Below are 23826 nucleotides of genomic sequence, written 5' to 3'. Positions count from 1 at the left end.
CATAATACAGTCGTTCCTGTTCTTTAAATGAACGCTTGAGTAAATAAACAATCCCTACACAGAGTACTAATTTCCATAATTTCCTTTGTAGTAGACACAAGACGTATAAATTGTGACATCGCACATTACCTTGCCTCGAACACATAGAGAACATCACTGTTTTCGTAATCATAGCAACAGAACGTATTCGACGCAAATATTTGCGTATAGAATCACAATCTTGGTACTTTATCTGATAAACATCATTGAGCAAAGTCTATTAATAGTAATTCAAATATTGGAAAGTGATTCTTTGTTCTTCGTTATTAAGCAAACATATTTAGTTTGGCTGAGTGTAATTATAGTAGTTGTACTTTTTATATCTAGTTATGACGAGAAAGGTATATAATACTCATACTATTGTTGGAAACCTTCGATGTTTTCCGAGCCGCATTCGGCGACGTCAACTTGTTTTGAACAATCGCGTTCCTCACTGTTGGTCATATTAAATCGAATTAATAATTAGCTAGTATGGAAGAAGAGTTTGCGACTATTGTGTACGTGGAATTAGCCCCGGGTATTTTAGTGCCCTACGAATGGCCTATTCGGGGCCTGGAGAATCTCGTGTTGACATTAGCGAAAGAAATCATCGCAAAGGATGACTCTGTAAGATTTATTCTACAAGTGAAAAACATACCAGCGAAATTAGTCCGACACATTGACAGGAGTGGTTTTACTTACATTTTTGAAAAAGTGCCCGCAGAGTTAGTATTTTTACAGTGTTGCGTCACCAAAGCATGGGATTAGAGATAAGTTAATTAAGATAGTTTTTTATTCCAGAGAAACGATTGACTCTTATGTTTATGACATAGTGTTGCCTAAGGAAGAAGACAGTATTCAAGTGGAAATGTTCGGCGGAAGTAGCTCCGATAAAGGATCATGGCCAAATTACGCTACGAGCGTCGATCCGAGATCTAATAAGACATCCTATTACTTAACGCCTCCACAACTTCAGTAAGTTGCTATTCATAATGTATTGATTTGTAAACCGCCTTGCCTATGTTTGTCTACAACATGTCGTTAAGACTGAATACATATTATGTTTACAGTGGGGAAACGTTACGCAGTATGGATACTAACACGCACGCATTGCGTCGACGTTTGACACGAAACATTCAGCAGTAAGTTAATTAATAGGTGTACTGAATAATTAATAAGGCCGTAGTCACGAATTCGGGAGCATGAATATCATTAGTAATGCTAAACTTTTCTACAGGATGACTCAACGAAACAATGAATACGATTGCTGTTGTGACCAGTTTGAATAGTGGCCCTGATACTTCACAACTACGCGAAACAATTATGTAAGTTAACCAGGATGGAGAATCTGTTACGGGGATTTCAGTATTTCTTCGTAATGGTCACCTTTGAACATCTTTACTTCTATGTTACTAATTTCGGAGGTTTCCATCCACGTTTCTACGGAATTATTCTAATATTTGTTCCCGTCAGCAGCATCGTTACTTACATGTGTGCGTCAAAGTTTTTTATATTTTTTATATGATCATGTTTTTTTTGTTATAGACAAAAGTGAGGTTCCATTGCATCCTACTTTTGGCAGTCATCATGACATCTATTACTCTCAACTTGATGTTGTCGATCACAAACTAAAATTATTTTTAACAAATAGGCTGTAATAATTTTTGTAGATCTCTGTTGAATGTTACAAGTTATAACGTACTAATAATATTAAACTTGATAAATAAAACGTATTTATGTGTATTTACAATATTTGGGTTTCATTTTGTAGTTTAGGAATCAGTCATACAAACTGTTGATCAACATCATATGTTTACTGTTGCGTGATGTCATTACTACTCATTTGATTGAAATGTTTGATAATAGCTCTCGAGTATTTGGCTCAGTTTCAACAACGTACTATCGAATATGTTACAACGTAATAGCCCAGTTTTTAAAGTAAATATTTGAAGTCTATCTATATTCATTAACCGAGAGTCCATGAAAAATAATCTTACCCGTAGAGGACTTTTTGAAAAACCCACGCATTGAGCTAGAATTTCAGCCACGCACAACAACGCGTCATCTCTGAAAAAAAACTCTTTTCTCTACTACTTGGGATCCAGGCTAAAGTTCTCCAGTCATCAATAAATCCTGCTCAATCATGGGCATCAATTGCACTGGATCAAAATCGCAAATTGTGTGCAAAAAGTTTCTTTCACCTTATTTACTAAGTCTTCTAAAGCTGGAAATATTCTAGATAAACAAAGTGTTTTGCAGCAAGGCCACACTGATCTGTCTGTCGCACAAAAACTATGAATAATATCTTTATAATCCTTTTACGACGCTTCAGCATCATGTAGTCTTGATAGTTTATTATTGTAAGCTATGAAACAATAACAAATCATACGCTATTCAGTCAAACACGATTTCAGACTTCAGGTAATGTTACCCTCGCCTTCGGCTCAGCCATTCAGCATCCCCGCCTGAAATCGTCTTACTTTATCCCTTGCCACGTAGTATACTATTAACGCTTGGTAATTTTCTTTTTTTAAGTGAATTCTCAATTTCTACGACCGCCGTATCATTTAATTTAAAATCAAAATAAGTTTCAAGTATCAAGAACATTGGCTGTACTATAATTATATTAGTAACATCATAAAAAAGTAATTAAATTTCGGATATTTATACCGCTGGTGCTTGATGCATCGTGGATAGTGTGAAATTGCGCGGAATCGTGTAAACAGCATTTTGTATCTGGTGATTACTGCAAATAATGTAAGTTGTATTTTTTAAGTTACTATACTAAATTCGTGGTTCAATATTTAAATTATGTTCGCTAAAAGCATCAGGATGGAAGTACCGTTTGTGACCACTGTCCTATTTTTGGACATTTAATGCTTTGTTTTCGTCAATGGAAAAGTACATCACAAAATTTCCATTGTAACAGTGTGATAAAAGTATCGTTTTGCACATTTTCGAAATTGATTATGTCACGTTGTCTTTACAAATTATGTTACTTAAAATATTTAACCCTCCAAAGCAGTCCCTAAAGTAGTCAAAATTGGTAACTCTACCCTATCTCAAGAAAACTGCTTGACGGGAATTCTTCAGTTAGGTTCTTACGAAAGATTTGGACAGGACTTGCAGAAGACATGATCTATAAGTATTCTTTACAATGATGTCATTAAACATTACTAAAAATTATTTTTTAAAGACTTCTGGAAATCTGTACATGCTACCTGCAGGAATCTTTAAGTTAGTAACGATAATCATGTTAGATGAGTGTTGCTGCGGAAATTTTTGAGCCGTAAGATTATTTTTTCCATGAATCACTCCGTTTAATCGCAGTATTGATGACCCAAAGAGAAAGGGTTGCAATCAGCAGATATTTTGAACATTTCTGCATCACGTTTGACCTCATGTGTCTTGCTTAAGTTTCTTGGCCAAATATTACAACAGAATGAGTTTAGATATCGAATGAAATAATTTTGCCCCAGATTTTCCTAAGACTGAAAAAGCAGGCTTGTGTAAAACTTAAACTACAGAACTCTATTAAACTACGCTAAGAATGATATGGGTTATTGCCAAGGGCAACAAAGAAGATGACAGAATGTTGTGCAATCTCTAATTGAGATGTCATATTTCTTTATTAGGGATATTAAATACAGATACTGGATCATTATGTGGGAAATTTAATTTTATTCAGCATAATATTAATGAATTTATTAATTGTTGTAGATTTGAAATATGAATTTTCTGAATTTCAAACGTGCCGAAATGCAAAAGAGAACCAAAATGATAGAGGACGTTGTGGCCTCTAACAGTGTAGAGAATGAGAAGGGTACTAAGGAAAAAGCCCTTGAAAAACCGAGCCAGTCGGTGTGGAAGAAGATATTTCAACCAAAAACTTTGAACTACCCAGTTTCCCAGCCGAACGCTGGTCGGCGTGGTTCCTCGACCAAAACCAAGGAAATGGAATTGTTTGATTTATCTTCTAGCGGCGGATCAGGAAGTAATCACTAAACTCGAAAAGTTTTGTTAAATAATGTGCATTCGACTTTGGTAATCACCAAAAGTTACTAGAATTACTTTAACTGAATGATTTATTCAATTTTATACTGGGGTTATGGAACAAGATTCGAATCTTTTGATTAATTAAAAGTACTTCTTAAAATCATGTCTTTTTTATTTATTAATGATAATTGAAAAGGCGACGCGTGTCAGAGAACCTACTTGACACCTATATTATTGTTCAGTGCAACCTACTTAACAGAATTGAGTTGTTGACAATTTCAAACGCCACCAGATTTACAATCAGAGGTCAAGTTCAGGTTATTTCCAACAATTACACTCCCAATGAATGTCGTTCACCTCAGATGTTTCGGAAGTATATTCAGTTGTCAATTATGATTAGCAGTAAATTTACTATCAAACATGTGTTGTGTACTCAGTATATTGAATTACAGCGAGCAATGTAAAGAAAACAATATATTTGAAGTAACCAAAAACATTTGGTGAATCCGACTTTACACTTTTACTAAATCTGTCATATTTTACTTATTTTTATGGTCCATATGACTTTGCGCACCGGTTTTTTTGCTATAATGACTTCAGAAAATTCTCGAAATTCAACAAGCTCGTTCTTTAGGGTTTAGAGTAATAATAAAAAATAAGACTTCCAAAACAATAATCGATTTATTAATAGTTAATCGTACACCACTAAATTGTGGAAAAAGTACCAATAGAAAATTATATAAAACAACTTTTAAGATAGATCTTGTCACCAATAACTTTAATGATTGTACATCGTTTTAGCCGAGAAGCATAAATCCTAATAAAAGATCTAGAAAAAAAACACATTAACGGCAGCTTATTTAACACAATGTTTACGTAGACACTCACAATACTCTGAGCAAGACGAAGCATATTCGCTGAGATGTGATTCGCATTGTAGATATCTATACCTGCGCATCCAAAAGCGACCGTTCTGGTACTCTCATTTCGCAGCTACATTACCAATTTTCACAACAGTGTCCTCTACGTCCTTGTAATTATTCCGGTGATCTTTGGCCAAGTCTGATTAAATCGAAGCACACGTTAGTAATTTCACAATGATTAACAAGATTAATTTTTTCTAACTGACCTTCTTATAGAAAGAATTGCATTCTTCGTAGTAAGTTTTACATCACTGCCGCATCGACTATCGAATATACTTTAAGTGATAGCACGTATCAAAACATCTGAAACAGCAGAAAAATCTTTGTGTTAACTATGAACTTCAATCACGTTTTATTGTTCCACTTAAAAATCATTGAGAGATTTCTTGCAGAACTTTGAAACCGAAAATAAATAAGTTACTTACGATTTTGAGCAGAGAATGCAGTCCATAGTGATTCCAAAGTATTTATTCTTGATAGGATAATCTGATTGGTCGCAAGATTTACGCATCCATAGAAAGTACCCCGCGTGACTTAATTTCGCTGTAACGTTTCCTAACCGTATTGTTGTTCCTTCAAGCCGTTGGTGTTCTCTCCACTGGTTTATTGCTTTACTTCTTACTTCGTTGATAAGAAATTTTTCACCATAATTATGCCATTCTATAGGCACATAGCACGTATACTTTGACGGCATTTTTATAAAATAACACAGTAGAATAAAAAAAGTAGAACAAAAATTAAGAAATTTAGAATGACTAGTTTTGCGGCGGACACTAGTGATTTGAATAAGTCTAGGCAGTAAGAGTGTTTAAATACAATCGCGTAGGTTTTGAATTAGTAATAATAGAATCTACAGCGATACTGCCTAGGGTTATTAATCACACAAGTTTTTGAATTGCATAGACTTTAATCGAGCAGTTTACCTTCTCCTTCCAGAAATATTATGAGCCTTTCGGAAACCCCAAATCCTATTAAGGGTCTAAATGAGAAATTCTATCTTCTAATTTTTTCATCTCTTTCGCAATTGACCTTGAACCCCCATTCCATGTTCAGGTGGGTCGTAGTGAAACTGGACTAAGCGCGCAACTTCTGTAGGGTATATTATGGGAAAAAAACCATTTTTTTCTTTTAACATTCAACAGCCATGAAAAATCCCAACTACGGCACTATTTCTGTACACAAATTAGGGTTGGAATGAGCGGAAAGGGGCAAAGTATTCTACTCTCATTGTACGCATACGAATCCTCAACGCTATTTGATTCGCGCTTTTTATACTCGACAACCACCAAAATGATTTGAGACCTTCCACAGATGCACATATCATCATGCCGTTCGCTTGTTTATATTATTTACACTCGTGTAAACAAGTATTTTTAATACAAGACATGGAGAAATGAACTATATTTTGCAAATATAATAATACGAAATATGTATTAATATTGACAATTAAAGATTTACTAAAATCTATATATCAGTTACAATTAACTGTTTTTTATATTGTGAAAACTCACAATTTGATTAAATAAACGCTTTTGGAGCAACCCTAACTAATGTTGATCGTTAGAATATAAACATGAATTCAACCGAGGCTTGGACTAAGGCCAAATATTTGCATTCGGTGTACGATGTTTACGATATTTGTACACGCAACAACATGATGATAACTATTACAATGTTGCAACGGCATTGATTATCAGATTGTACCTCAATATGTTAACTAATTTTGTATTGTGAGATTCATTATTGCCGATGGTAATAGCTACCATATTGGATAGTAATATTTCCAATATTGAAAAAGTATTCATTTTTGTCATCTGAGATGGCAATGATTGTTAACTCGGAAAAAAGGATGTCGTCTCCGATAGGAAGAGATAATAGAAACGAATGATAATCTTTCGAATGTTAAAATGAAAATAGTTAACACGGGAGGAATAACCACTTTTTTTGAGAGTGACCGGCATTGATTTATCGATCTAGTATGACTTACTTCTAATGAATCGTACTGAAGTTTTAATCGTTCATTAATTCTTTACATTTACTGATTATATAGTTTATTGATGGCAAAGTATAATAGCTTTTCAAATTGCTAACCGGATTCCTGATTAAATTGAGCTTGTATTTAATTAAAGGAAATACCTTATTTTTTATAACTGTTAACTTTTACATACTACCAATGATTTATCATTAAAACACCTTTAGACTCATCAGAATACTTTATTAATTGGAAAATCTAATAGCTTTTTCGATTATGAACAAGAATACTGAACAAAATATCTAAATATAGTACTGAAAATTATGACGTAACTATTCAGCAAAATGTTAGAATTGAAATTCTTGTCACGAACTTTTCTTATAATCTGTAGCAGGTTTCATTGAAAATTTCTTGCTGACAATCATACCTAGTGCGATTTATGATCATCAGTATGAAACCTCCATACAATCGCTATCTATGCCTACTAGGACGGGCCTTGTAATCGAAAATTTCTATTTCAACGAAAGTTCAAAATCAAAAGCTATTTACAAGAGACTTATCTACCAACACTTGCATTTTTCGCGGAAACATATTTTTTTAAGAGACTTTAACGTTATTAGGTGTGTTTCGATACCTGTGGTCATTAAAAATTATCGACTGATACCAGTATCATTTCTAGCGGTTTTCGTTTTACTAAAAAACTTTATTTCTGAGACCAATAAAAATAATCAATTATAACTTTTTATTACTCCAACGTTTGAGAGCCTTGAAATATTCAAACATACGTCGCAATCGAAAAGCGCGAATCAAAAAAAGGTCGTCAAATTTTCGCGTGCTATGTGAAGGTAGTACTGTCATTATGTGTCTCTTTCTACTCATTTTACCCCTATTTTATGTATAGTAACAGTGCCGATGGGTTGTCTTCATGACTATTGAATAGTGAAAACAAAAACCCTATTTTTTAGAATATGCCCCTGCCGCAGACACTATGCGTTACTTAAGTTTCACAACAGTCCGCCTAAACATCAAGTTTGATCTCAAAGCCAAGTACCAAAAAGTTAAGGAGTCCTGTTGCAGCACCTATTTTTTTTTTTCCGTGAATATAGTTGTTAATATCCTAACCAAAACCAACCGAAATATGTAACAAACTCAAAACTACCAAACATAGTATTATTCAATCCTCTAAGAATATAAAGGGTATATACTATTGTTAGATAAATCTAAACTTCCAACTCCTTTAATTGGTGTAGGGGAGACCGGGGCAAGACGGCCCACCTAAGCCGATTATTATTCTTTGTGGGTTTTAACCATCAAGTCGATTTACTCTCGTCCAACTTTAACTCAATTCACCCAAATTTTGGCGAAGCTCCTGAAACAAAATTTTTTTTTTGGGGCAAGACGGCCCCCTCCGAAAAAAATAAAAAAAAAAATTTTTTTTTTTATTGTAAACAAATTTCCCGCGTCATAAATGTTTATATTTTTCTCTTTGACAACTGTATTTACTTTTATATTACTCGAAATAATTTTTTTTGATATAATACGAGTAATTTGTTCACTTCTGTAGAGAAAAATTGAGTGTTTTAATTTTTTTCCAAACATATTACCAAATAAAAGAATTAACCAAAGAATGATATTTCTATTAAATTAATCATGACTAGGTTATAATAATATAAAATACATATTTTTTTAGAATTTCTGAGTGGTTCATTTTGCCCCTAGTTTCACGTATAGGGCTAAAAATGAGTAAATAATCTGAATTTGTGATAATCAAAGAAAACAAGAAAAAAAAATTTTTGGTTAATTTTTGAGGTGGGCCTTCTTGCCCCAGGGGGCCGTCTTACCCCGGTCTCCCCTAGATATTTGCATTATCAATTAAAGATGCCATCTAAAAGCTAATTGATCAATTTTGTTTAGTACTCTAGCTGCTGTAACTTGTTAATTCAGATTACCTTTGTTTAATCGAATATTTGTTACAAAAATTTGTTTAAACAAAACAATCTTACGTTTAGTTGAATCGTTTTGTTGCTTTTATTTACGACTTTATCGATATATTTAAACTAAGGTGTCATATGATATTCTTGCATACAAATTGCATTATTATCTGTATTTTACAGTGGAAAAAAACAACACTCCTTCATAAAGCTTGCAATAAACGATACTGTCAAACTCTAAAAATCAGACCTTTCAGATTATAAGATAAATGTCACTTATCAAACTATAATTGCTCTTATTTGATTGGTAGTTGCGCTATAAAACTCAGTAAATATTTCTGCATTCGAATTAACGTCAGACAATTTAGTGATTGACATTTTGTGACCCAAAAATTAAATGCTTCGCACTTGTGGGTTTTTTTGAGACTGAACAACGGATTATTATTTTTGTTGTTTGACCAATATTAAAAGGATATAAATATGTCGTCTTTGTAGAAGTTATAGCAATCGTTCTTGATTTCTACAACGAGAAAGTCTTGACACCGAGAGAAATATTGCTGAGCTACAAGCTGGTAAGTTATCACTACATGTTAACCCGTTCTGTTTTTAGTGATCAGAAAATATTGTTATCGATACCATGACAAAAGTACGCTTGACAATTAATCAGACTTTATGTGATTTCAGATATAACAAATAGCAGACATCGTGCATGCACCTAGAAAATTATATGCTTTGATTTCTGTGTTTGAAAAGCAAGATGAACAATCAATCATCGGTAAGTAGACGGAAAAAAAATAGTGGAACGGTTCCAAAAAATCATAGACATAATTTCTATACATAATCTCTTATTTCTGTACAACTATTCTTATGATTATTCAAAACGTCTCTGTAATTATAGAAACACTTAAAAAGTAATGTTTGGTTTTGCCCCGGACTTTTCTATGGAAATGATTCCTATATTAATAGGACATCCACTCCCATACTTACAAAGAAAAAGTTCCAATAATTTTATCTTACAATACCTGCAGTATTATCAATGTGACTGATAACCGATAGTAAAAGAAACCTTATTGTTAAAATTTGACTTTTCAGAAGTACGGACCAGCAAGTTCATCATCATTAACTCGTGCCCAAACGTGGGCATCATTCGTGCCAATACAGAATACCCAGAAACCTTCGGAACAAGAAATTTCTAACATGATACAAGCGAAGATTGTTGAAGCTTTTAGCAAGCCGGGTGAATCAAATCCATTGAAAAGGCGTTATGACGAAATTTCTAAGAAGAAGAAATGAATATTGTAATTATTTTTACTCCCATGAAATGTATTACTTCACGCCATAATTTATATTTTGCTGACAATAACTTTTTATGATCATATTTATGTCTTTGTAATCAAGTTCATTGCTACCAATTATGGAACAATAAAGGACCATTATTCTTTCTAAGTTTGGTTTCAATTTAAGACACAGTAAAAGTAATAAAAATCCTTATTGACCAAAAGATAGAATAATTAATTCCAATTGCACTAAGTCAACTGTTGCCCCTCGTATCTAGTATTACTAGATGTGAAGGATCTCTCCCTAGGCAAAATTCCTTTCTTTGTAAATAGAGCGCCAGCATCATCATTTCTGGTCAAACGAATTAGAAGCTGCAGCAAATTGAAAGGACCTAGAACTACTAGTCATATGTCAAACTATAAGAATGTCAAAACATTGCAAGCATTAATGTTTTTCCATATTTTTTAGCAAAAATTTCTGAGAATTGGCCTTCATGCCATCAATTATCACGAAAATTGCAGTCTTAATGACAAAAAACTCTACCAGCATTTGCCAAACAAAAACACTTTATTTTCAGGCATCATAACGTTGAAAGGTTATGAACACTTGTCCAATTACTGAAATGACAAATGAAAACAAGGCAATAAAAGTGCTATAAAATACTGGGTATTTAAGATGGTGCTACTTCACATATTGCCAGTCGTATAAGTTTTCTTCCATAGAGAGTTTACTACTTTGAGTGTAATTCATCAAACGAAGTAAGTTTTTTTTTTTGGCTGCTACACATCAAAGAAGGACAATAGGACATTGCAATCCATGTATGTAATTGCCTACCCGATCTGAAAGGGAAAGTTTTATTCACGCGGATTGAGACGTCCTACCTTCCTGGTGTGCATGCTATTTTTAATTAGATCTGCACCTGAAAGTTTAAATTTTGGCCTCGTTTGGCAGGAAAAATCGTGCATTCGTAACATTATTTCATTGGTTTTTTGCACTCTGACAGCTACTTTGACTAAAAGTTACTCCCAAAATTTGCCAGCAAAGATTTCATGTTCGATTAGTTGACGCCAATCTGCTATCAAAAAGCGAATGTAGATTCACGCTAACTTGTGGGTCAAGTTGTACACAAATTGTTGTCAATAGTTAGAATATCTTGTAGATCTCTCAGGAATCTGAATTTTCCATGCAGGTTTAATTCAGAATTCATTTTTATGTAAATTAGTATTACGGATAAAATTAATTTTTCAGATTCAAATGATGAATAGTTTTATACAAAAATGCAGAAAAACAAGAGACGAAATGAAGTTAGTAGCTTCTGAAAATGTTCAGAAATTAAAATGTATTACGCGTATCAAAAAAAAGTCAAATGAGCCAATTACACAATTGGAACAGAATAGCACAGAACAATCCTGTGAACTGTTAGATGATTCTAACACTGCAGAGGCTTCGACTTCTTGTCATACTGAAACTATTAGTAAACAGCCAGTATCAAGACCGACAGCGCTCGACCTAAAGATGCTACAAGCAAAGACGCCATTCTACTATGAACCTAAGTCAAAAGAGGATCGATCTAGTTCATCATCGGGTTCCGAAGTTACCGAAACTACTAGTATCTCTGGGTCATTATCAGACTGAGTTTATCACTAGCACTAATTGACAAGTCTACTAATGTGTAAATAGTTGAACTACCACTGAAGGCTATTTATTGTTACGATTAAATATATGTCATCATTTTACACCGAGTTTATGTACTGAATATCCAAATTATCCAATCTGATTGCAATCATTTCCTAGCTGTTCATTGATGGTAAATTGGAAAAGCTGAAAGCTTGACATGTCAAAGATCCCGCTTCACACTTCAAATATTATTTATTACAACCTCACCAATTCAATCAATTGAATAATTGTTTTATATGGCAACAGATTTCTAATCAGAAGCGGAATTAAGGTATATGTCAATAATGATTATGACCGTACGCGTCATAGTGATTATCGGGTGTTTAAAAAAGCCCGCGAAAATGATACTGCGCGAGAAGCTACGGCGCGGCTCCACTGAGTCTGCGCATCGCAGGCATGCGAGCAAGATAAAAGCCGGTTTCATTGGCCAAGGTTAAATTAATGTGGAAGATGAGTAATATAAGGCGGTAACATGTCAACCCACTTTTACGAGTTATTAATGTGTCTAACGTGTAGGTGTTTATTGACAATAAAATTCAGTCGAGTTATTTGTCATGTAATTCATTGAGGATGTTATTTCTAAAAAAAAGTATACTGCAAGAGAGCAAAAACATTATCATGTTGTGATAGTGATAGACGGACTTTGAAGTATAAATCATTCGTTTGTTTTATATAATGGGCGTCTCGTAAGTATTCGTAAGTTACTTTAAAAATTATGAGAAAATTTGGCCGTAAGTTAACACTTTTAGTTTGAGAGTCTTGAAACTTCTTGGTGCCTATCGAATGAGGTTAGGGTGAGTCGAAAAGCGCCGTGGATTCGATTGTGCGCAATGTGAGATTAGTTTTATTACTGTGTATTGTAGTCCCAGTAAGAGAATAAACCTCGGAAATTGCCCCCACTACCAAACATTTATGAACTGCGCATGCGCACAGAAAAGTAGGAGAACATTTAGCATATAAAACATCTAGGGTGGGAGTAAAAACCGACGACACCCGAGGTGCATTCTCTCGGTGGGATGACAATATCACTTTCTATTAATTTTAACCCTACTTTGTGTTTGGTAACAGTTCCGTAGTTTGCATGGCTTTACATGGCTAAGTTGAATATTGAAAGAAAAAACTTTTTTTTTTCTATAATATACCCCTGCGGCGGGTGCTAAGCGTTCACTTTAGTTTCACAACGACTCTCCTTAACATGAGGGGGTGAAGTTTCAAGGTCAAGCACCAAAAAATTAATGTAAATTGGTCAGCAACTGCGTTTACGTAACTTCTTCATGTTCATTTATCTTTAAAATAAACATTTTAAAGATAAATGGCACATTTGCATTAATATGACTACTATTTAAATTTTATTTCTATGAATACTAATCGTCTATTGTCTAGGTAGACGATAACAATCTTTCGAGATATCTTATTATTTTATCTATTTTTGTTAAATTTGTGTATATTTGCGTATCATTCTATTTGCGATGTAGAATTCGGAAATTCAAAATAACAAATAAGTATTCGCTTTGGAAAGTCATAAAGGTGACAAATAAGTAAGGACTTGAATAAAAAAATTTCATTTACTGATAGACATTTACAAAAAGAATAACGTTAGATAGGGGAGACCGGGGTAAGACGGCCCACCTAAACCGATTATTATTCTTTGTGCCTTTAACCATCAAGTCGATTTACTCTCGTCCAATTTTAACTCAATTCACCAAAATTTTGGTGAAGCTCCTGAAAAAAAAATTTTTTTGGGGGCAAGACGGCCCCCTCCAAAAAAAAATGAAAAAAAATTTTTTTTTTTTAATCGTAAAAAAATTTACCGCGTCACAAATGTTTATATTTCTTTCTTTAACAACTGTATTTACTTTTATATTACTCGTAATAACCTTTTTTGATATAATACGAGTAATTTGTTCACTTCTGTAGAAAAAAATGGAGTGTTTTAATTTTTTTCCAAACATATTACCAAATAAAAGAATTAACCAAAGAATGATATTTCTATTAAATTAATAATGACTAAGTTATAATAATATGAAATACATTTTTTTTAGAATTTCTGAGTGGTTCATTTTGCCCCTAGTTTCACGTATAGGGCTAAAAATGAGTAAATAATCTGAATTTGTGATAATCAAAAGAAAACAAGAAAAAAAAATTTTGGTTAATTTTTGAGGTGGACGTTTTTGCCCCAGGGGGGCCGTCTTGCCCCAGTCTCCCCTACTAAAAGATAACGAATACAATACAACAATACCATATTTGGATTAATACTAGCCTATCAATCTTGTGTAATCCATCTCGTTGCTTCTTCAAAGCAGGGCACGTCCCATTTGGCTTCAGATGTTAATGTCATGTGAAATCAGATAGTAGATGATGACTTGTGATAAGCACGAAGGTTTCTCTAAACATCCTGACTTTTGCAAACTGTAAACCATCAGTTTAAATATAAAACGATATCACCATTATTATATTTTCGAGTGGTCTCGTATGGGACGCGAAGCATAATCTTTGGAATTAGGTTTGCTTTTCTCATCTCCGTCTTTGCGCATCCAAATATTGGGGCCAAAGAACTCAAGTTTTGCTGACACACCACCAACTGAAATCGGGGCACCTACCACTTCATTGTAATTCTTCATATGCTCTTTAATGTCAGTGGTCAGTACACATTCTAGAGTTGATGTTGGGTAATCATTCCACTCTTTAGGTATGAAGCAGACTGATGCACCATTTGAACACTTTGAAGATGATGAAGACGGTGACGATGATGAAGTCATTTTGAGTTTGTATCAAGTATATAATAGTTTACTGAATTAACACTGACTGTATTAATATTTTATTAAAAAAATAATGAGAAAATATATGACGTCTACTTAGTACTGCCAAAACGACACTAGTTATGATATTAAACAGTACAGGAGTGAGTTTTTATACATCCCGGCAGTGATGACTTCTAGGATCATAACCACACTTTTATTAGCTGTTAAGTGAGGGTCTGCACGTGAGAGCACTTCCTACAATAACTATTTTTATACTATTTATTCCTAAAAGTTTGTCAGATATTTAGTATGGCATAATTTCTCTAATTGTATGATTGTCTTGTTAACTACATTTTGAATGAATTTACACAAAATTTGACAGGGGCTCAACCCAAAGACCTAACATCAAGCACCCTGTTCTCAACTTGATTACATTCATTCAAAATTAACCGCTCATAAGATAAAATAACTAAAATTATAACATAACTTTTCTCTCAACCCTAATGTCAAGCCAGATCCAATTTGAATATTTATATTTCATCAATTCACTCTGTTTTTTCAGTTATTAGAACTGATTGTTGCCAATAAATAATGCATCGTAAAAGTCTTCTCAAATTGATCAAGGTTAAATAAATAAGAAAACTTATTAATCTTGCCATCGTAAAGACAACAAAAATAGAACAATAAAATGTCTCCACTCATTAAAACTGGCCATCGATTACGGGTCAAATGACAATAAAGGTTCAGAAAATTTCCTTGCTGGAGTTAGTTTAAGAAAAATATGCATCTTGCCAAATTTCAAACAAACTGAAAACCAACACTAAAAATCAATACCAAGGTGATAAACCGCCATGACCTATTCTATAATTGGAACGTTGATCCATTTTTGGATTTTTGATTCAAAAAGGGTTTCGGCGAGGTAATCTTGTCAATTAAAGGCTACCTATATCTTTTTCCTAGAACTGGTGTACTGTTTCACTGGCCTACTTTAGGTACGAAGTACAGTGCAATGGCCTTCTGAGCCCCGATAAGAAACAAGTGTCCTATAAAAAGTGCACCATCAACTGACAATGGACAAATGCTTAATGAAAGTTGAAGGGGCGAAGGAGTCTTGTTACTTTAACTATTCGTTTAACCGTCAAAACACATTATTATTGTAACGCTCTTTGTTTTTAATAATGGTTTCGCTTGTTTACAAAAAGTAGCAATTGAGATTTGTGGTAGAACCGGAATGTCAGACTTATTTGTTTGTTCAGTTGCAATAGCTAGTGACTTTGGTGCGTGAATAATGACACGAAAAGCAAAGACATAAAAATCATGAACAATAATCGCGAGTGAAATAACCGGCAAAAGGCCACACAAATTGAATTGCGTTCTTTACTTCAAGGAACGCGTTAGATGGATAAACAAACTTTGTTGAGGTACGCATTATTTATGCGGTCAGTAAACCCATTGACATTGAAGTAAAGTCAAGGTTATGGCATACTTCTTTCATATGTCGAGCATCATAACAAATAATAGAGAATTTATTTTATGGATCATTCACTCAAAATGTGACAGCCATAAAATGTTCAAGAAGCGCGAGCCAACAATTTTTTTGTTGTTTTGAAATAGAATATTCTTAGCAGATATACACATAAATTATAAGCTTAATAGCTATTTTACTATCATATAAGTTTTCTATTTTATTGCAAGTCAACTGTAAATCCAAATAAACATGGGGTCATAAAAAGCGACGTATTCTTGTTGATGCAATAAATTCACTGTCATAAAGTGAATTATTACAATTTGGATATTGCTGTCCATTCATCTCAATTTGTTAGTTTCTAATGGTTAAAGCGAACAAAATACTTTTGTTTCTGTTTTTAGAATGAATGGCTAATTAAATAAACAACACTTACACACGCTACTGATTATTATGATTTACTGTATAAATTGTGACATCGTACATTACTTCGCCTCAAGCATATGGAAAGCATCACAGATTCCGTAACCATAACAACAGCATGTATTCGACAAAAATATTTACGTATAGAATAACAATATTTATATTTTATTTGGTGACCTTCATCGAGCAAAGTCTATTATTAGTAATCCAAATATTGAAGAGTGATTCTTTATCTCTCTTCATTGAGTAAACATATTGACTCTAGCCGGGTCAAATTATAGTAGTTATACTTTTTATATCTACTTATGACGTAAAAAGTATATAATTCTCATGTTATTGTTGGAAACTCTTAGTGTTTCCCGAACCGCATTCGGCGACGTCAACTTGTTTTGAACAATCGCGTTCCTCACTGTTGGTCATATCAAATCGAATAAATAATTGGCTAGTATGGAAGAAGAGTTTGCGACTATTGTGTACGTGGAATTAGCCCCGGGTATTTTAGTGCCCTACGAATGGCCTATTCGGGGCCTGGAGAATCTCGTGTTGACATTAGCGAAAGAAATCATCGCAAAGGATGACTCTGTAAGATTTACTCTACAAGTGAAAAACATACCAGCGAAATTAATCCGACACATTGACAGGAGTGGTTTTACTTACATTTTTGAAAAAGTGCCCGCAGAGTTAGTATTTTTACAGTGTTGCGTCACCAAAGCATGGGATTAGAGATAAGTTAATTAAGATAATTTTTTATTCCAGAGAAACGATTGACTCTTATGTTTATGACATAGTGTTGCCTAAGGAAGAAGACAGTATTCAAGTGGAAATGTTCGGCGGAAGTAGCTCCGATAAAGGATCATGGCCAAATTACGCTACGAGCGTCGATCCGAGATCTAATAAGACATCCTATTACTTAACGCCTCCACAACTTCAGTAAGTTGCTATTCATAATCTATTACTTGGAAATCCGCCTTGCCTATGTTTGTCTACGTGTGGTTGGGGCTAAGTACATATTATGCTTACAGTGGGGAAACGTTACGCAGTATGGATACTAACACGCACGCATTGCGTCGACGTTTGACACGAAACATTCAGCAGTAAGTTAATTAATAGGTGTACTGAATAATTAATAGGGCCGTAGTCACGAATTTGGGAGCATGAATATCATTAGTAATGCTAAACTTTTCTACAGGATGACTCAACGAAACAATGAATACGATTGCTGTTGTGACCAGTTTGAATAGTGGCCCTGATACTTCACAACTACGTGAAACAATTATGTAAGTTAACCAGGATGGAGAATCTGTTACGGGGATTTCAGTATTTCTTCGGAATGGTCACCTTTGAACATCTTTACTTCTATATTACTAACCTCAGAGGTTGTACCCACGGTACTATGAAATTATTCTAATATTTGTCCCCGTCAAATGAAATTGGACATTTCAAATCATATTTCTTTATCAGGGCTATTAAACCGAAATACTGCATGATTACGTGGGTAATCGAATTGTTTTTAGCACTATATTAATGCTTTTATTAATTGTTCTAGATTGAAAATATAAATCGTCTGAATTTAATTGGTAACGAAACTGATGAAAAAACCAAACTTTTGAAGAACCTTGCAGCCCCTAAAATTGAAGGAAATAAGAAGGATACTAAGGATACAAAAAAAAACAAGTTGAAAAACCGAATCAATCGGTGTGGAAGAAGATGTTTCAACCAGAATCTTCGAAATACTCATTTCCCCAACCAAACGATGGTCGACGTCGTTTCTCGCCCGAATTCAGGGAATTCGATTCGTATGATAGAGCTTGTAGCTGGGGATTAGGAGATAATATCTAAACTCGAATTGTTTTATCAAATAATGTGCATTTCACTTTGGTAGTCACCAAAAGTTATTCAAATTACTTTAACGAAATAATTCATTAAATTTCACACTGGGATTAGGAACAAGATTCGGATCTTTCGATTAATTAAAAGTACTCCTTAAAATCATGTCTTTTTTATTTATTGATGATAATTGAAAAGGCGACGCGTGTCAGAGAACCTACTTGACACCTATATTATTGTTCAGTGCAACCTACTTAACAGAATTGAGTTGTTGACAATTTCAAGCGCCACCAGATTTACAATCAGAGGTCAAGTTCAGGTTATTTCCAACAATTACACTCCCAATGAATGTCGTTCACCTCAGATGTTTCGGAAGTATATTCAGTTGTCAATTATGATTAGCAGTAAATTTACTATCAAACATGTGTTGTGTATTCAGTACATTGAATTACAGCGAGCAATGTAAAGAAAACAATATATTTGAAGTAACCAAAAGCATTTGGTGAATCCGACTTTAAACTTTTACTAAATCTGTCATATTTTACTCATTTTTATGGTCCATATGACTTTGCGCACCGGTTTGTTTGCTATAATGACTTTAGAAAATTCTCAATAATTAACAAGCTGGTTCTTTAGGGGTTAGAGTAATAATAAAAAATAAGACTTCCAAAACAATAATCGATTTATTAATAGTTAATCGTACACCACTAAATTGTGGAAAAAGTACCAATAGAAAATTATATAAAACAACTTTTAAGATAGATCTTGTCACCAATAACTTTAATAATTGTACATCGTTTTAGCCGAGAAGCATAAATCCTAATAAAAGATCTAGAAAAAAACACATTAACGGCAGCTTATTTAACACAATGTTTACGTAGACACTCACAATACTCTGAACAAGACGAAGCATATTCGCTGAGATGTGATTCGCATTGTAGATATCTATACCTGCGCATCCAAAAACGACCGTTCTGGTACTCTCATTTCGCAGCTACATTACCAATTTTCACAACAGTGTCCTCTACTTCCTTGTAATTATTCCGGTGATTATTGATGCTACTCCAGAAGACATATCTTGCTGCCTTTGTTAAGTAAGCTTTCCACTTTTTGGCCCTATTAGATTTTAAATGACTAAGTAATATTATACTATAATTAAGCTTCTTCGGCGAACTTTGATGAAATTGAAGTACACCCTAATAATTTCACGATAATTAATGATATTAATTCTTTGTTATTGGTGGTCAGTCTACTATAAGACCGGAAAGATTTTTATTCTTCTCAGTGAGTTCTACATTACTACTGCATTAAATATCGAAGGTATTGCTCGCATTTGGACGACTCTGGACATCTAGAACAGGAAAAAGTCTTTGTCATAACAGTGAATTTAAGTCACATTATGCTTTTCTGTTTCAAAATGATGTAGAAATTAGATTTTCACAGGACATTAAGCCCGAAAATAAATAAATTACTTACAATCCTTCGCAGAGAATGCGATTCAAGCTGATTCCAAAGTATTCATTCTTATCAGGATAACTGGCTTGGTCACAAGATTTACGCATCCATAAATGGTAACCCACATAAGTTAATTTCGCTGTTACGTCTTCTAAGCATATTGTTGTTCCCTTGAACCGCTTGTATTTTCTCAATTGTTCGATTGCTTCATGTTTTACTACGTTGATAAGAAATTCTTCAGCGTGAATATTCCATTCAATAGGCACATAACACATATACTTTGGCTGCATTTTTATAAAATAATACAATAGAACAAAGAAAGTGGAACAAAATTAGGAAATTTAGAATGACTGTCGCAGCCGAGACTCTTGAATTGAATGACTATGAATAATGACAGTAAGAATGTTTATATACATTTGTATATCGAATAACTTCTAATAGAATCAACGGGGACAATCTCTAGGGTTAATCACAAAAGTTTTTGAATTGCTTAGAAATTGATCGATAAATCGACTTTTTTCAGTGTAGATGTTACGAGTCCATCGGTAGCCCGAAATACATTCCTGGTCCTTAGGGAACCTGTAGTTGTAGTAAGACATAAAACTTCCGAAACAATAACCTATTTATTAATAGTTAACGATTCGGCGCTAAATTGTGAAAATACTATACAAAAAAAATTTTAAGATAGACCCTGCCATCCAATAACTTCAAGGATTCTACTTCGTTTTAGCCAAGAAGCATAAATCTTAATAAAAGATCTAAAAACAAAGACATTAACGACAGGTTATGTAACACAATGTAACTATTTACGCGGACATTTACAATACTCTAAGTAAGTCAAAGCATATTCGCTGGTATGTGGTTTGCTTCGTAGATCTCCATATTGACCTTTAGTCTAATATGAGACTTAAAAAATTTTTATTGAGTTTTACATCACTATTGTATCAGCTATCGAGTGTAGTGTAAGCGAAAAGACGACTTTAAACATCTGAAACATTAGAAAAATCTTTATTATAACTATAAACTTCAATCACATTTTACTTTGCCGATTCAAAATCGTAGAGAGATTTTTTACGGGGCATAAAGACTGGAAATAAATAAGTTACTCACAATTTCGTGAAGAGAATACAATTCATACTGATTCCGAAGTATTCAGTGTCATCGGGATAACTTGATTGGTCACTAGATTTACGCATCCAGAGCGTATTGTTGTTCCTTCAATTCGTTTGCATGCTCTCCATTGTTTGATTGCTTTATATCTTATTACGTCGAGAAGAAAGCTTTTACTATGAAAATTCCGTTGGATAGACACATAACACGTATACTTTGAAAGCATTTTCATAAAATAACACAATAGAACAAAGAAAATGGAGCAGAAGTTAAGAAATCTAGAATGACTAACGTCGCAACAAAGTTTAATTAAACTAAATGTCAATAAATCTAGGTAGTAAGAATATTTGAATATATTTCGAGGTACTGAATAACTATCAAGAACATCAAAGGGGTCAATATAGGGTTATTAATCACACAAGTTTTCGAAATGCTTCGATATTAACCTTCAGGTTTACCTTCTCTACTGAAGATGTTAAAAATCCATCGGTATCCCGAATACTTCTCGGGGTCTGGATGATGAATTCTATTTTCTCATTTTTTTAACTTTTTAGTGCATGGCTTCGAAACCCTACTACATGTTCAGGGGGATCGCTGTGGAACTAACATGAGCTCGCAGACTCTACGGCAGTGACGTGTTATAGAAAAAAAAGGATTTTTTTCTTTCAATATTCAACAGTCATGTAAATATTCCTAACTACGGCACTGTTGGCATACACAAAGTAGGGTTAAAATGAGCGAAAAGGGGCACACAGTAACACAACGTCTCTCATATTGCACGCATACAAATCCACGACGCTCTTTGTTTTGCGCTGCCTTCACTCAACCACTTAGGTTTCGATTACCTAAAAGCTTCAGAAGCAACCCTAACTGTTCTTGGTCGCTTAAAAGTAAATGTTAATTCAACAAAGGTTTGGGTTGATGCCAAATATTTGCATCCGGTGTACGATGTTTACGATATTTGTACACGCAACAACATGATGATAACTATTACAATGTTGCAACGACATTGATTATCAGATTGTACCTCAATATGTTAACTATTCTTGTATTGTGAGATTCATTATTGTCGATGGTAATAACTACCATATTGGATAGTAATATTTCCAATATTGAAGAAGTATTCAATTTTGTCATCTGAGATGGTAATGATTGTCAACTCGGAAAAAAGGATGTCGTCTCCGATAGGAAAAGATAATAGAAACGAATGATAATCTTTCGAATATTAAAATGAAAATAGTTAACACGGGAGGAATAACCACTTTTTTTGAGAGTGACCGGCATTGATTTATCGATCTAGTATGACTTACTTCTAATGAATCGTACTGAAGTTTTAATCGTTCATTAATTCTTTACAATTACTGATTATATAGTTTATTGATGGCAAAGTATAATAGCTTTTCAAATTGCTAACCGGATTCCTGATTAAATTGAGCTTGTATTTAATTAAAGGAAATACCTTATTTTTGATAACTGTTAATTTTTACATACTACCAATGATTTATCATTAGAACACCTTTAGACTCATCAGAATACTTTATTAATTGGAAAATCTAATAGCTTTTTCGATTATGAACAAGAATACTGAACAAAATATCTAAATATAGTACTGAAAATTATGACGTAACTATTCAGCAAAATGTTAGAATTGAAATTCTTGTCACGAACTTTTCTTATAATCTGTAGCAGGTTTCATTGAAAATTTCTTGCTGACAATCATACCTAGTGCGATTTATGATCATCAGTATGAAACCTCCATACAATCGCTATCTATGCCTACTAGGACGGGCCTTGTAATCGAAAATTTCTATTTCAACGAAAGTTCAAAATCAAAAGCTATTTACAAGAGACTTATCTACCAACACTTGCATTTTTCGCGGAAACACATTTTTTTAAGAGACTGTAACGTTTTCAATGTGCGTCTCCAAACCTATTTGTCATTAAAAATTTTTGACAGCTTTTTCTAAAAATTCCATGAATTACTATAAAAAACGACTTTTCCATAAAGGAATCTATGTAGGAAATTATAAACAATTGGATCCCTATACAGGGAACATAAAAGAATAACATGATGGTTGTAGGTTTCTTGGTTTCCACGTAAAATACTGACATCAGATACAATGCGTATCTGAATTCCTAAGAGAAATACATAAAAGACATTGCGGATGTCTACAATTTCGAACTGGAGATCAACCCAGTCACGACATGGGTGAAAACTCTATCAAAATCTATGCCGAACGTCCGCATAGTTTTCTCAAATGAGAAGCTAACTTTATCATGCGTTATACTTATCATCAGTTTGATATCAGCCACCTGTCAATTCTAGCCAAACCTTCAAGTCAATATTGTTATCATTTAAACAAACAATTAAAAAATAATTTGCTACTCCAAACGGAAGAATTTTTCAATTCGTAGAATTGTATTTATGCAACTAAATGCTCTAAGTCAATACCTCGTCAAAACATCGTAAAAGTTATATCACGTGTTCGTTTTATTACCTCCAATTTTACGACTTAATCTACTTATGTAAATTAACAAGCGACGTTTTACTGCTACATACAAATCATCTCATTAGCTATTTGGGCAAAAATATAAAAAATTTGTAATTTAAATCAGTAAATAATCTATTTTAGTATAACGCATCCCATAAATGTTGTAATTGATGGTCATCAAACTGTCTACAAATGAGTTTTAACACCACGCAAAAATCGGTTGATAAAATTTTATTGTTTTCTGTGGGCAAATAATTGATCCAAAAAGTCGTAAAATTTCATTTAGCATAAAAATGGATTTTAGATCCCTTATCAATGGGTCAAATAACGTATGGGTTTGGTCGATAAGGATGTATAGGTATTTGATTCTCCATTAGCAAATTGATGTGATTTTATTTCTTTGACCATTTTTGATGAACTATAAATTGGAGGTCTACTGAAAAACGGTAACATTCGTTAATTCGTATTTCAACAGTGAGGACTTGGATTCCCGGCCAGGTATTGTTCAGTGATCAGAA

At 33.6% G+C, this 23826-nt stretch overlaps 5 protein-coding genes and 1 long non-coding RNA gene across 7 annotated transcripts; 4 read left to right on the top strand and 2 right to left on the bottom strand.

The window, feature by feature from the left end:
• Positions 1 to 510: 510 nt before the first annotated feature.
• LOC103576964 (hypothetical protein) lies at positions 511 to 3906 on the top strand. The gene is given in 4 exon segments (NM_001414794.1): positions 511 to 743; positions 820 to 993; positions 1089 to 1160; positions 1256 to 3906. Coding segments are annotated over 4 exon segments (531 nt in total). The 3' UTR covers positions 1308 to 3906.
• Positions 2464 to 22686, bottom strand: LOC103576961 (uncharacterized). Its single transcript, NM_001414806.1, is given in 3 exon segments — positions 2464 to 4371; positions 18611 to 19367; positions 19728 to 22686. Coding segments are annotated over 2 exon segments (402 nt in total). The 5' UTR covers positions 19997 to 22686; the 3' UTR covers positions 2464 to 4371; positions 18611 to 19234.
• LOC128667383 (uncharacterized) lies at positions 8855 to 10825 on the top strand. Its single transcript, XR_008403354.1, has 3 exons — positions 8855 to 9412; positions 9525 to 9615; positions 9933 to 10825. It is a non-coding gene; the product is annotated as an uncharacterized LOC128667383 (long non-coding RNA).
• Positions 11373 to 11981, top strand: LOC103576958 (hypothetical protein). Its single transcript, NM_001414791.1, has one exon. The coding sequence runs from the start codon at positions 11373 to 11375 to the stop codon at positions 11751 to 11753; it is 381 nt and encodes a 126-aa protein (NP_001401720.1). The 3' UTR covers positions 11754 to 11981.
• Positions 14246 to 14554, bottom strand: LOC103576959 (hypothetical protein). Its single transcript, NM_001414792.1, has one exon. The coding sequence runs from the start codon at positions 14552 to 14554 to the stop codon at positions 14246 to 14248; it is 309 nt and encodes a 102-aa protein (NP_001401721.1).
• LOC128667382 (uncharacterized) lies at positions 16155 to 19224 on the top strand. 2 transcript variants are annotated; one of them, XM_053737127.1, is made up of 5 exons: positions 16155 to 17104; positions 17181 to 17354; positions 17447 to 17518; positions 17614 to 17701; positions 17971 to 19224. In XM_053737127.1, the coding sequence occupies exons 1-4, from the start codon at positions 16872 to 16874 to the stop codon at positions 17663 to 17665; spliced, it is 531 nt and encodes a 176-aa protein (XP_053593102.1). In that variant the 5' UTR covers positions 16155 to 16871; the 3' UTR covers positions 17666 to 17701; positions 17971 to 19224. The 2 variants fall into 2 exon arrangements, with proteins under 2 accessions (XP_053593102.1, XP_053593101.1); XM_053737126.1 differs by having other exon boundaries at positions 17614 to 19224.
• Positions 22687 to 23826: the final 1140 nt, after the last annotated feature.

Source organism: Microplitis demolitor, chromosome 2 (assembly GCF_026212275.2).
Source record: "Microplitis demolitor isolate Queensland-Clemson2020A chromosome 2, iyMicDemo2.1a, whole genome shotgun sequence".
Taxonomy (NCBI): Eukaryota; Metazoa; Arthropoda; class Insecta; order Hymenoptera; family Braconidae; genus Microplitis; species Microplitis demolitor.
The sequence above is the reverse complement of the archived record's forward strand: the minus strand, read 5'-3'. Positions and strand labels throughout refer to the sequence as shown.